General features: G+C 39.7%; 1 protein-coding gene across 1 annotated transcript in view; it reads left to right on the top strand.

The window, feature by feature from the left end:
* Nucleotides 1–12,702, top strand: part of EGLN1 (egl-9 family hypoxia inducible factor 1) — a 35,991-nt gene extending 23,289 nt beyond the window's left edge. Inside the window, exons 2-5 of the mRNA XM_075707473.1 lie at nt 4,149–4,268; nt 6,435–6,571; nt 8,553–8,620; nt 10,668–12,702. Coding sequence (XP_075563588.1) covers nt 4,149–4,268; nt 6,435–6,571; nt 8,553–8,620; nt 10,668–10,732 — 390 coding nt within the window. The 3' untranslated portion in view covers nt 10,733–12,702. The remainder of the gene's footprint in view (nt 1–4,148; nt 4,269–6,434; nt 6,572–8,552; nt 8,621–10,667) is intronic.
* Nucleotides 12,703–13,505: the final 803 nt, after the last annotated feature.

The following is a 13,505-nucleotide window of genomic DNA, read 5'->3' as shown; positions in this document are numbered from 1 at the left end:
TGCAAGTCTTCCTTCTTTAGATATGGGTGAGGCTGTCATATTTCTATGTGAAAGGAGGTCGAAGCTACTGCCAAATGAAATCATGTTTTCAGCTGCACTGATGTGCTATGCCTCCCAGGGTTAAGTGTCTTGGCTGACACCTCTTTACATAGTGAACAAAACTGTATGGACTACAGAGTATTCCCTCTGATGTTACCTTCATGCATTTAATTGTTAATTAGAGTAATGGCTGACACTCTAAGGATGCTGATGCTTAGCAAAAAATCTGTGGTTTCAATTAATTCTTCTGTTAACAACTTACTGTCGCTTGTTTGGGCTGATGGCCTAAAGTTAATTTTCCAGAGTTACACATTTGCAAGTAGAACATCTGTATGTGAATGAGCAATCAGCAGCTTCTTAAGTGTGTGAGTACTTCGGTTTGATAGACACAAATGGGGCAGATTGCAGAGTGGCGAGGGCACTTTCATGCTTTCTCCATTACTCATGAATTCCAGAGGGTATCTTAGGGCAGCGCTCATGTGCTAGGCATGAGTGCTCAGACTAAAAGAGAATGCTGTTGAGTTAAAGGAGGTTAGTATTAAAAGTGTTTGCAAAGGAATCCAGTGGATGAACAAATCCAATGTGTAACTTAAATATTTTCTTTGCAGAAATTAAGGTTACTGAATGCTTAAAAATTGTAGTGCCCAAGAAGCACAAAAGGGGAGACCTCCTTGTCTATTAAGAAAATGCAAGTAATGCCTTGAGTTGAATTCATCGATTACTTTTGTAGGAGAACTGATGAGACAGGTAGCTCTGTTTTGGAGAGCTAACAACTTTATTGTTCGTAGTCTAAAACATTAAGGAGTCTTGGACATTCTCGTCCCAAATGCCTGGCTCGCTTGACTGCCATTAACAGTGTTTAAAGAAAAAAAAAAAAAAAAGCCGCAACCCCAGAATTTTCTCTCTGCTTGGCATACATGTATTTGCTTGCTTATTTATACTGTAAAATATTAAAACAACAATGGAAGTATGTGACTTTGTTATTTACCAGGGTCACTTTTTTGTCCTTTCCATGTGGGTAATCTTGCAGTACATGACAGTTTGACATGAACTCGCTTCACACTGTTTCACGAAGCAATGTATTTCCCATGTCCTGTAAATTGTTAAGTTTTGTGACTTTCCTTACCGTAGTTCAATAGGGGAGAGGGAATTGTCACACTAACAGGCAAAACCAATGTATATTGTGCTACATTGGCTGATTTGTGAATTTGTTTGCTTTCCAATTTGCCTCTAAAGGCTGAGTCATTCTTACTGTTATAACAAATACATATTAGATAAGTTATCACAGCAAAACTGTTTCTCGTCTCTTGCAGTCGATGATAGCAGAAGTTTCAAACTCTGAAGTCAAAAACAAGGGCTTTTTTTAAACATTGACAGTATTTTAGACTGAGATGATTGGATGAAACACTTCTGACATTGAATATGGCTGCTCTTCATGTGAAGTTGATGACAACTGGTGTTTTCCCAGACTTGCAAAGAGTGCTGCTGGTCCTCTTTTTCCTTCAGCAACGTGGATGTTAAAGATTCATTTCTTGATTTCCCTTCGGCAAAGAGAACAAGTACCCGTTTCACTACTTTATAAAGGAAACAATAGCAATAGGATGCAAATTTATGCTTCTCTAACTGCAAAATTATCTTTTTGAGGAACAGCCGGCAACCAAGCGTGCCTTTGAAAAAACCTCTGTATTGGCCAGAAAGACCTGGGAACTGTCCTAAACTTTTAACACTAGGTTTTTTAGCTCAGTGACAGATATTTATGTCATTTACATGCCTGAAGACCTTTTCATATCTGAGTCTAACTCCTTGTGATGTCAGTGAGAATTGACACTGCTCTAGCTACTCGATCTCAATGTTTTCTTCATTCTGGATGAGTTTTAGTAGCTGTTTCCGCACAGACGTTGAGCAACAATTAATGTCAGGGTTTCATTTACATGATACTTATCAGCAAAACCCGTTAAATTAAAACTTTCCTGTTATTAGGAATGCTGTTAGAGGATTGGGCCTGGATCTGCTTTCAGCACTGCTCATGCTCCATGAGAGCTTGATAAGGTTTACGTGGTATGTGGGACCTTTTTCAAGAGGGTTGGCTTTCAGTGGAAACCAATTATCTTCCTCTTCCAGCCCAGCTTTGCTTTTGTTTTGTTCCTTTTTTCTCTGTAAGAAAGGAAATTACAGAACCCTTATTAAATATTTGATATCTTTAACTCACTGGTTTGATTTTTGTGGGTTTATCTTCCTGCAGCAAAACTGCTAAGTAATGATGTTGCCAAATACTCAGTCACATTACTTGATACATGTAATATGTTTATGTAATGTGAGACCTGTAATGACGACTGCACTATGATTACAGTAAAGGGATTGAGAAGCTGAAGTGCCTAATCTCAAAATTACAAGTGTATTTGAATTTTGTAGTTTTGGGTGTTTTTCATGCAGTGTCATCACATCCATCTCATGTGAATGAAGTTTGGCTTAATTTTTAGGTTTTTTATAACCATGGTGCTGCTATTTGGCAAATACTATGTTCTGATTTCTGCCTAGAAGGAGCTATCAAAAACCTTCTTCTTCCCTTAGTAGAGTATATATGGAAATAAAGATTTTAAATTGTTTGCTGCTGTAGCAAAATCCATTCTGCTTACATGTGATATACAAATACCTTCCTGACTGAACTGCAAGTACGTTAAACTATTTCTCAGCCTGCTCAAGGCACAGTTTCTTGCAAGTAATGCAAACTGTGGAAAGCTTTATTTGTTAACATTTAAAAAATGAGGAAAATGTTATCAGTATAAAGCAAAAAATGCACTGAAACAGTTGATTTGAAATACTTTTAATTGGAAGGGTTACATTTTACTCTAACACTTTATTGGGAAAACTAGTTTTGATATTGTACATGAGAGATGAAAGAGTTTGCAATCCAGAGGTCTGACTTTAAATTGTAACTTAACCAGGCTAAATCTAGACAGGAATGATTGAGTTTAAAAGTTTTTAGGTTTTTTTTTTAGACCGCAGACATTCATTGAGGTTAGTAGTGTATTGGATTGTTGGTAGAAACTCACTTTTTTGCTTTTCTTTTAAATTCATGTTACAACTTTTTGCAGATAGGATATTGTCACTGCAGACATCCGAGTACTGTGGTGGCAGTGGATGACTTGGCCTGGAAAACTTGGTTCTGATCCCTTTCAAAAACCCAAAATGACTACTATTTCCAGTAAATGCACGAAGATATGGGGATGTGCCATACAACAAGCCGGCCACATGAACTGATAGCTAATCAGGCCATCTGTTAGCAAGATGGCCAGTTTGTTTCACAGGCACATCTGTGTGGCTGAAGACTCAGAAAGCAAACGACCTTCTAGGGGTCTTTCAAGTCAGCTGAGCTCAGTGCAGCATGGGAAGTTAAATATACTACTGTACTGGGTGTTGTTTGATGTCAGAAGGTTATTGCAGATTACCATTTGGCGTCTGTTTTCAATTTCTCACTTCTTGACTAAAAAGGATGTTTTTGGTGTACATGTAGGCTTGTTTCAACAAAGGTTCAAAGACCTCCTATGTACAGGACAAAACACAGCCCAAGAATGCCCTTGGAGCGATTGAGTAAGATGGGCTAATGGTCTTGTCTAAAAAGTCTCCTAAAAATAAAGTTTGATGCTATTTTTTGAAGAGGAATTGTTTGCATTGGAAACACAGAAGGGAAAAAAAAAAAGATAGCTAGCTGTCTGTGAACTTGAGTCTGGAAAACCAGTATTCTTATCACAAGGAGAAGCACATGCTACTTAATTATACACGAGACATTTTTCCTCGCTTGTATTTCATTCAAGAGAGGGAAGTCTGAAGGATTACTCACAACATGGGAGCAGCCCTACCTTCCATACCTTAGTTAACAGTTTTCATCTCAATGTGTTTCATACCTTTGTTGTAGACATCTGTTTGTGTTCAAAAGCAGTTTTTAGCTAGAAAGAAGACGCAGATAAAAAAATTATTTTCCCATTATTTCTAACTTATTTTTTCTGTTGCTTATGTATGAATTACTTAGGAATTAATACAGATAAAAAGTAGACTTTCCCCCCCCACACAGGTAAAATTAATTATCGTGTTTGATTCTTTGACTCTAGGCTATGGTGGCTTGTTATCCAGGCAATGGAACGGGATACGTGCGCCATGTTGATAATCCAAATAGAGATGGAAGATGTGTTACATGTATATATTATCTTAATAAAGACTGGGATGCCAAGGTATGCAATAATTTCTTTCTGTAACGCTTTTTTTACATATACTTGCTAACGCACCTTTGCTACAGGTCTTTGTTCATGTCCTTGTATTTGTGCCTTAGTTGTGTTCTTACATCATGTTAACAGTGGTATCCTTTGCCCCCCTGATTTTGCTGTTAGTGAGAGGACATAGAGTTAGGCATTTATTTTCAAGGTTTTGAGTGATGCCAGCAGGACCTCCTTGACAGTGAGGCTGAAGGAAAGTTACGTGTTTTTTCATGCATGTTTCTTAATTATGCATATAAATATCTGCTAGTATCCAAGTTTTGTAAATATCTAATTATGCAAATTATTGTACATTATTTGTATGGTAAACACCCCCACACACACATGCACAAAGAGTAAATAAAGCATATTTGAAAGAGAATTGCTTTTAGTTTATTTCTCCTTATATTCTTGCTGAATCTTGAGTTTACTGTCTGTGCAACTAGATTACTTAACTGAGTGTGCTTATAAAAAGAAAGATGCTGTAGCTTGGGAGCAGTTTCAAGTAAGCCAAGTGTTATGGTTATTGCTATATCAGTATAGTTCAAGGCAGCACAAGTCTTTGTATCATTGTAGATACAGGATGTAGAACAGATAAGGATAAGCGGTCTAAGAATTTACTACCAGTGACTTGAAACCCTCCATAGATGCAGTGACTCTGATAAAGTAACTTTTTAATAAGGATTTTCCTAGTGATTCAGTGGGATTAGGGTAGATTGGAAGAATGGACATAGCTAACGGGCTGTATTGAAAGCATGAGGGAGTAATGCAAAGATAGCTTTGTTTATTCCTTGATTGCTATGCAGTTAGCTATGGAGAAGTTTATTCTCATTGTATATGAAAAAAAAAAAGATAAAACTACTGATAACTTCTATCATACTTAGGAAGTAGCCTGTGGAAAAGCACGTAAGCAGTCAGTTTCTGTGAATTGGGTGCACCAACAACACAGGATAACACAGATTGCAGCTGAGAGTTTTTCTTCTTTTTTTTTTTTTTTTTCTTTCTTACAAGAGCTAGATCAGACAATCAGACTGATAACATACTTGCATAAAACTGGTAGACTGGAAAGCTGAGTCAGAAATGGATGCACTTGAAGCTTTCTGTTTCTGACTTGCTCTTTGAAATGTCAAATGTGGTCCTTCAATTAGAAAATAAATCACTAGCCTTTTTTGCCATGATAGCATCTTCACATAAAAGTGCATTGGTTGAACTGAACATCTTGAAATGCAGCTTTGGGGCTTTTTTGGTTGATTTACAGTTTCTCTCCTGGAAAAAAATGAATGCATACCAGAGTGTAGAAGTCAAGCAAATTGCATTTTCACAATAACTTTGAGAAATTTACTAGCTGGATATTTAATTTATGAACAAAGGTATTTAATTTCCTGCAAAACCTATTTTAAATTGCAAATTAGTATATTACCAAGTATATTGGTTAGCAAAGAAAGAAGCTCAAACTGTCTTTAGGAGAACAAATTGATCTAAATTGTCACTTCTTGTTCGCTGATTTAGATAACAGTTAAAAACCAGTCATTTATATCAATTTACCATGTTAACTATTAGCACTGTTATGACTTTCCCATGGAGGCCTATGGTAGCAATCTGTGGTTAGATTTAACAGCATCAATACCATCAGTAGGAAGAAGTTAACAGATTCAAGCTGTAGGTTGAAGTTTCCTAGCCTTTCCTCATCTTAATTACAGAAACATGACATGAGCTTGTGCTGCTGTTAAATAAAACAATCTCTTTAATGGGAAAGGGTGAAACTCTGATGTGAAATACAATGTTTCTCTCGTCTGTATTGGCATATTTTTAGCCACCTGTGTAGTATCAGTTGGTCTTGTCCATTTTTTGTGAGTAGGTAATGCAGCTAAAACACAACCAATCTGAAAACACAACTTTTTACTTAAACATGAATGGAGGTTTTATATTTGCAAGCACTCTGAAATTAGCAAAAAATGTGTAAAACTGTTGTGTTAAATGAAATGTATCAACAGAAAAGCTGTGGATTCATAATTTCTATAGCATCTGATAAAGGCTTTTGTTTCAGTTCTAAGTGTCTGAAATATTTTCAAATGTGATACTCAGTACTTTTAAATACAATGAGATGTTGTTTTCAAGCACTGGTTTTAAATATTTAATTTGTAGGTAAGTGGAGGCATCCTTCGGATATTTCCAGAAGGTAAAGCCCAATTCGCTGATATTGAACCCAAATTCGATAGACTGCTATTCTTCTGGTCTGATCGCCGCAACCCTCATGAAGTACAGCCAGCATTTGCTACAAGGTAGGACTAATGGACTCTGTGTTGCATGATGCCTCTTTTATCAAGAAATGAGCGAATCCTAATGAGAAATGAGTGACATTATGACCTGATCGCAGGTCTTTCCATGTACAGTTCCAGTTGCACTGTGACCAGAAGGGATTTTTTTCTACTGATTGATTAGGCTTCTGCTGTGCAGCTGAGTTTGTACCCATGTCTGATCTCTTATTTTGGAGAAGACCCTTGGATGGGTAGGAAAGAGGACTGGAAACATCAGAAGTTTCTGAGTTTCTGTACTTGGCAGAACTGGGTAGGAGCACACAGAGCCATAAAGCAGACCCCACCTTAGCCAAGGGGTGTTGTCTTCATCATTTCTCTGTGATGGCTTTACACTCTCCTCCCTTCCCTTTGTCCTTAGCACCTTACTGTGTTGCTGGAAGATTGACTAGGTACTTCAGTTTATGTCCGTGTCATGGTTCAGCCCCAGCCAGCAACTAAGCACCACGCAGCCACTCACTCACTCCCCCTACCCCGATGGGATGGGGGAAAGAATTGGAGGAGTAAGAGTGAGAAACACTCCTGGGTTGAGATAAGAACAGTTTAATAATTGAAATAAAGTAAAATAGTAATGATAATAATAACAATATAATAATGATAATAATAATAATAATATACAAAGCAAGTGATGCACAATGCAATTGCTCACCACCCGCTGACCGATACCCAGACAGTTCCCCAGCAGCAATCGCTGCTCCCCAGCCAACCCCCCCCCCCAGTTTCTATACTGAGCATGACATCATATGGTATGGAATAGCCCTTTGGTCAGTTTGGATCAACTGTTCTGGCTGTGCCCCCTCCCAGTTTCTTGTGCACCTGGCAGAGCATGGGAAGCTGAAAAGTCCTTGACTGGCATAAGCAGTACTCAGCAACAACTGAAAACATCAGTGTGTTATCAGCATTATTCTCATACTAAATCCAAAACACAGCACTATGCCTGCTACTAGGAAGAAAATTAACTCTATCCCAGCCGAAACCAGGACAGTCCCCTCTTGTGGGGAGGGAGTTGTTAGAAAACAGTCATTTTCAAACTAAGCCACCGCATTCTAGTTTGGGAATTGGGAGAGGGCTGAGGGGCAGAAACGACCATTGATAGACAAATCTTTTCATTCTCTGGAGTATTAGAGGAGTTGCTCCCAGTCCGAGCCACAGGGGCAACTTGATAACTCCTTTGTCGCTCAGTGTAGGGCAGTGGATGATGCTGCATTCACTGCCCCCACATCTTGAGTGGCGTGTCCCGATAGTGTTAACAGGTAAATCATTGGAGTCTTCCTGTTGTCCATGTCACAACACGTTTTCACGGCCAGGGCACTGAACGGGTGACTGGAGCTGTGAGATAACGCAAGTACCTTTGCAAGAAGTAACTTGAAACTGCCATCAATGCGTCCCCTTGCAGCCTTTCTGGAGGCCGTACCCCTCTCCCCTCCCCCTTTGTGCTCCGAGCAGTCAGTGGGTGAAACGCCATTTACTAAAGCTCCTCGAAGTCTTTTCTCAATAGCTGGCATTTCATATTTAAATCCTCTAGGGGCAGTGGAAAACCAGAGGAGCCATGTGAGAAGGGGTAGTTAATTTTCCCTTATGGCGAACGTCCAACAAAAGAGGTTCTTGCAGCGTGACTCAGTGATGGACTTGACCGAATAAAGCAAAAGATGAGGTCATAGGGCAAGGTGATACAGGCAGACTATATTACAGGTTCTGGGCAAGAACCGTAATAGCGACTCACCAGGAAAAACAAGTGTAAATTTACAGCATCAGTGTCACCCTTTCAATGACTGTTCAGTCTATACCTACTAACAGAAAAAATACCCTGCTTGCTTTGTGCTTTATGAAATCTTTCTTCGGTCAGACTGCAGAAGTATCATCTCACTTAGGTTGTGTTTTATGTCAAGTGCTTCACTGGGTTTTTTTCTTCATAGTTCAGGAGTTCTTTTTCCATCCGTTTCCCTAGGTACGCAATAACAGTGTGGTATTTTGATGCAGATGAAAGAGCACGAGCTAAAGTAAAATATCTAACAGGTAATGTCTTGTTAATATCTTCTGTGTTCTTTTTTTCTGGAAGAATAGCTAAGTAGTCCAGCCTCATCTCCTTGGCCCACCCTGTGCACAAAAAGGGGGAGAAAAACAGCATAACTTGGAGTCAGGTTTTACAGGGAAGGTGACCCAGTGGTTGAGCTGCTAGGCAGTGACTTGGGAAATCCAGGTCAGTGCCTTGTCCTGCTCACACTTCCTCTGAGACCGCTCAGTATTTTTATATGGGGGATACAGCTTCTCCCTAGTATTGTCTCTCTAGTCGTTGTGGAGGATAAATACACCAGAGACTGTGCGGCACTGCAGAACTGAGAGCCCTGGAAAGAGTTTTGATCAAATATAGTGATTCAACAACTGAGTACAACTTGACTAGAGTCTCTATATTGGAAAAACAAAAGCCTAAAATTAAAATCTGGAATCAAAGAATGGAGTTACTTCCTCCATTTCCAATTCCACATATCTAGCATCTGTTTTCCTTTTCTGGCTTCTCCCTCAAGAGGAAGTTGATCTAATTTTCCTGTTCAAATTAGCATTATAAGGAGCAATGGCCTAGGACTTCTGTCATGCTTGTAATTGCCATCATGATTTTCTGTTTGTTACAGTACTTTAAAAATAAACCAAAATCAGGTGGACTGCAAGTGCGCACATGCACAGGGCCACTTTCTCCACGGTTTTGTCAAAGAGCTCATAAGTAGCCTCAGAGCTATCTAGCGGCTGAGAAAGCTGCAGTTTAGTTCAGTCCCCCTTGGTGCGGCTGGTGACTGTGCATTTTGGGAGGAGTAAGAGCGATGCAGCTCCCGCCTGGCTGGTGAAGAACCGCAGGGAGTCCCTCAGCTCCGGCCAGGCAGGCTGTCCCGCTGCTCGGTGGTGCATGCCCAGTGAGGCACGGTGACTTCCCAGGCGGTCAGGAATGCCGGATAACGCCCGCCTGGTCTCCGCAGGAAGCCTGTCTGTCTGTAGCCGGGCTTCGTGTCACACGCGTGTGACCACGCAGCTCCTGGAGCCCGCCTTGCCGGATCAGAGCTGTTTCAGTTGTCTCTGCGCAGCTTCAGCTGCTGCCCTTTCAGAGAGAGTGCTGGGAAATGGTTCGGATGGGCTTGTGTCTGCAGGGGAGGTGCTCCCCCCATGGTCCCCCTCCCTCTCTGGGGTCCCCCTAAACTGCAGGCACTTAAGGAAGGAAGGCTGGGTTGGAGGGGTGGTTTAAATTTCAATATCGGTTTGCCCTGTAATTGCTTTATATTATCATATTGTTGTGATTTAAGTTTTCATTTGCGATTAAAATAGCATTCTTTGCTCTGTATCTGCAGCAAGAATTGTGCAAGATGCTTTTTATTTTCTACTGACAATTAAATATAAAATTGTAGAATAAAATGTCATAAAATAGAAAACTATCCATTTTTGGCTTAGTGTCAGTCTAACTAAAGCCATGCAGAATATGTGTGAATTATTCCTGAATACGGGATAACTGTGTTTGTTAATGTATTGCGAGTCAAACTTTTATTTGGGGGTACCTGAAGTTGCCTAGGTCAATTTTTAGAGAAAAGGATAGAAGAAGTGTGGGTTGGTTGGTGCTTTTGTTTTGTTTATTTTTTAGCAGCCAGTCAAACGGAATGTTGCATTTTAAAAATCCCTCAGAGCTTCTTTACGAAGGTAAATACGCAGAAACTCCCGATATTCTGATACAGAATAATGAACAATGTCGTCAGATTGTCAATGGGCCATTCTTAAAGCTTACCTTTATAAAGGCTGAGATAGCTTCAGAACTGCACATATGATGTGAAGTATCCAGTTTTCTACTTGGCAGCCAAATACATGCCCGCTTTCAGAGATGATGAGTAACCACGGCTCAGTAACTTTACAGAGCACAGGATGCAGAGCATGTATACAAAAATATCTGTCTTGCTAGATCATATGTACTAGACAATCTTTGAAGTACTCTCTTGAAACTAATCTGGAAAGCGATGTAGTAGTTCTATAGACTGTACTTTGATAAATGCTGAAAAATAATACCAATTTCCTTTTCATATTTCTGCAGGTGAAAAAGGTGTGAGGGTTGAACTTAATAAACCTTCTGACTCAGTTGGGAAAGACGTTTTATAAGCCTTTGATTAGCAACTCCCCTTGCTATTCTCCCTGACAAATCTTGATGCTATCTATTAACTTTTGAATGTGAATAACAAGATAAAGGAAAATCAACAACAAACCAACATTTTAATAAAGAAGCAAACAGTGTTTCCATGTTGCATCCAATAGAAGGTTCTTTGACTGCTGAAGCATTGTACTATGTGATTGTGACTCCAGGCCTATGACTGCTTATGTGAAGAAGATAAGCAATCAGTAAGAAACAGCATATGCATCTGGACATAAATAAGTGCCCTACATAGAATTTGTCCATCCTTATATTTTGCCAGACCTGTCTGTGAGGGACGAAACGGCTGACCATTTGTCTCAAAGCTTGCCCAGGTGAAGCTAACAGAATCTTGCAGGCAATTGTGCAAGATGTCACCTGCTCGCACGACCAGAAGGACGGCAGCAAGACCACAGTAACATCCTGCTCGGTGTAGATAACTGGCTGTGGGTGTGTGCACATGGTCGGTGCATGAGACCCTGGGCATGGGAGGGGGGCTCAGAGACGTGGGATATGTGCCGTCGCCCTGGGCAAGCATGGCGCAAAGGAGTTCTGCGCAAGCGTGGAGTTGTTGCCTCAGGCACGCAGCCTATAAAAGGCCACCATCCCAGACCCCGTTGGTGATCGCCCACCACCGAAGACCCCAGAAACACGGACCCCCGGGACGCCACGGATCCATGGTGGTGACTATTTGCGCTCTTCTATCCTGAACTCTTGCTTAATTTTCCATCTTGCCTGCCTTCCTTTTCTATCGCTGTTTCTCTCTCCTCCGAGTGGTTAATAAACGGGTGGACTTAGGACATCTGACCTCGTTTGTGTCTCAGTCTCGCTCGAAGGGATCGAACCTGAAATGAGAGGTCGGTCTAGCTGCCCCTAGCCTCCCAGACTCGTCTGAGGTCAGTTAGAACGCAGGGGGGCCTTCCTCTCATCCAAATCGGATCCTAACACTGTCATCCAGCTGAATCCAAGTCATCTCTCCCTTTTTTTATATGGTAAAAGTTTGAATTTTGGGTAATTTTTGTATGACCAGGTACAGTTTATCAAAATTGAGTCTTAAAAAAAAAAAAAAGAAAAACTGAAAAAAAAGAAAAAAAATTGCAGTATTCTCCAAAATAACATGGATCTATTTTTGTAAAACTGTTCATACTGTTCTCCTCTGCCATGAAAGACCTAATTTAATGTAAGGGTTGCCAGTAACTGATAATCACTTTAATTTTCTTTACACCTTAAGTCAGAAATGGAGCACTTTAATTACCAGCTAAAAACCTGATTGGTTTATATCATATCTCACACTAATCTTAACTTGTAAAGATTGCTGCTGTATTGTTTTTTTGAATATGTCCTCTTGAACCTTATTAACAGAAGCAAATCAGTATCTCGCTATTAGTAACATTAAGTTTGTGGGTTTGTATGTTGAATCCACAGAGGGGAAGTTTCTGTCTCTTTGTTTTTTTGGTTTGGTTTTTTTGGTTTTTTGTTTTGGTTTGGTTTTTTTAAGTGACTGGCACTAAGTGAACTTGACACTATTGGTTGCTGTCATTGGCTTTGGGGACCTGGTAAATACCATCAAGTTACAAGAATATACAAGGGCTTTCCTAGGCTATTAGAGGTACCCAGAACCTCCTTATGTACTTGACAGAAAATTTTGAGCTTTCTCCCTTTTCTAAAGAATATTTGCCACCCCCCTTTCCTTTGTATATAAGTTAATAGAATATCTAAAATTCACTTTTTTTAATTTCCTTTTCAAACGTTGGTGTCCCATGCAGTCTGTAAGTTGACACCTTGAGCTATTATATAGTATCAAGGAGATGGTCAGCACACTGAAGCTGAAGTGCATCACTGTAGGCTCCTTGTGCAATACATCTTTAGGTTTTCACTGTGCTGAAGGATTTCCCCAAAAAGACACTGCCCTTTGATCAATACTGAGGTATATATATATGAGGTAAGAAAGCATTTCACTTTCTTTTCCATTGTTTTCATTTTATCAAGGAGAGGGGACATCACAGAATAGAAGTGAGATGTGCAGAAACTTTGATATTCTTATTTTTAAGACATAGATGTTTTGGACACTGATATTACCCCCCCCCCCCCCCTTTTCTTCTTGTTTCTTTTTTTCCCTGAGCTTTAAAAGCTTGAGAAAACAAAAGCAAACCTATAAAAGACAGCATTCATATTTACAGGAGTTTGGGGGTTGATTAGCTTACAAGCTCTACTGCAGTTTTCTATCTGTCCCTTATTTCCTTACTAGCCAAAACAATGTGAGTGTACAGAAATATTTCTGTATATATTACAACTTGTGACAATTTTAGCATCTGTATAGTTTGTATTCAATTAGAGACCTTTTCTATGGAAAGCTCAGTAATTTTTTATTAAAAAGATTACTATTGTTCATGTAAAACATGAAAAAGCTAATTGTTTAGTAACAAACTGACAGAAGGGGGAAAAAAATCAGTATTGGTATATCATTTAGGAGAACCAACAGAAATCCCAGTTTTGTTTTGATTTCGCTTTTCCTTTTTTTAGTAAGTTCTTCCCCTTTACAGTTCTCTTCGTCTTTCCTCTTTTTTTCCCAGAAAAACAGACAGGATACCTTTACTGTAAGTGCCTCTGCCAACCTGGCCAAGGAGTGCAAATCTTCATTACTGTCTGGTCTGCAGTGCATTTAGGCTACCAATTGAAACAAGCAAAAAAGCCACCTCTTCTACTTCATCTTCTTTAAGTACTACTTTAATGGAGGTTTGGTTG

The sequence above is a fragment of the Pelecanus crispus genome, chromosome 3, assembly GCF_030463565.1.
Source record: "Pelecanus crispus isolate bPelCri1 chromosome 3, bPelCri1.pri, whole genome shotgun sequence".
Taxonomy (NCBI): domain Eukaryota; kingdom Metazoa; phylum Chordata; class Aves; order Pelecaniformes; family Pelecanidae; genus Pelecanus; species Pelecanus crispus.
The sequence above is the reverse complement of the archived record's forward strand: the minus strand, read 5'-3'. Positions and strand labels throughout refer to the sequence as shown.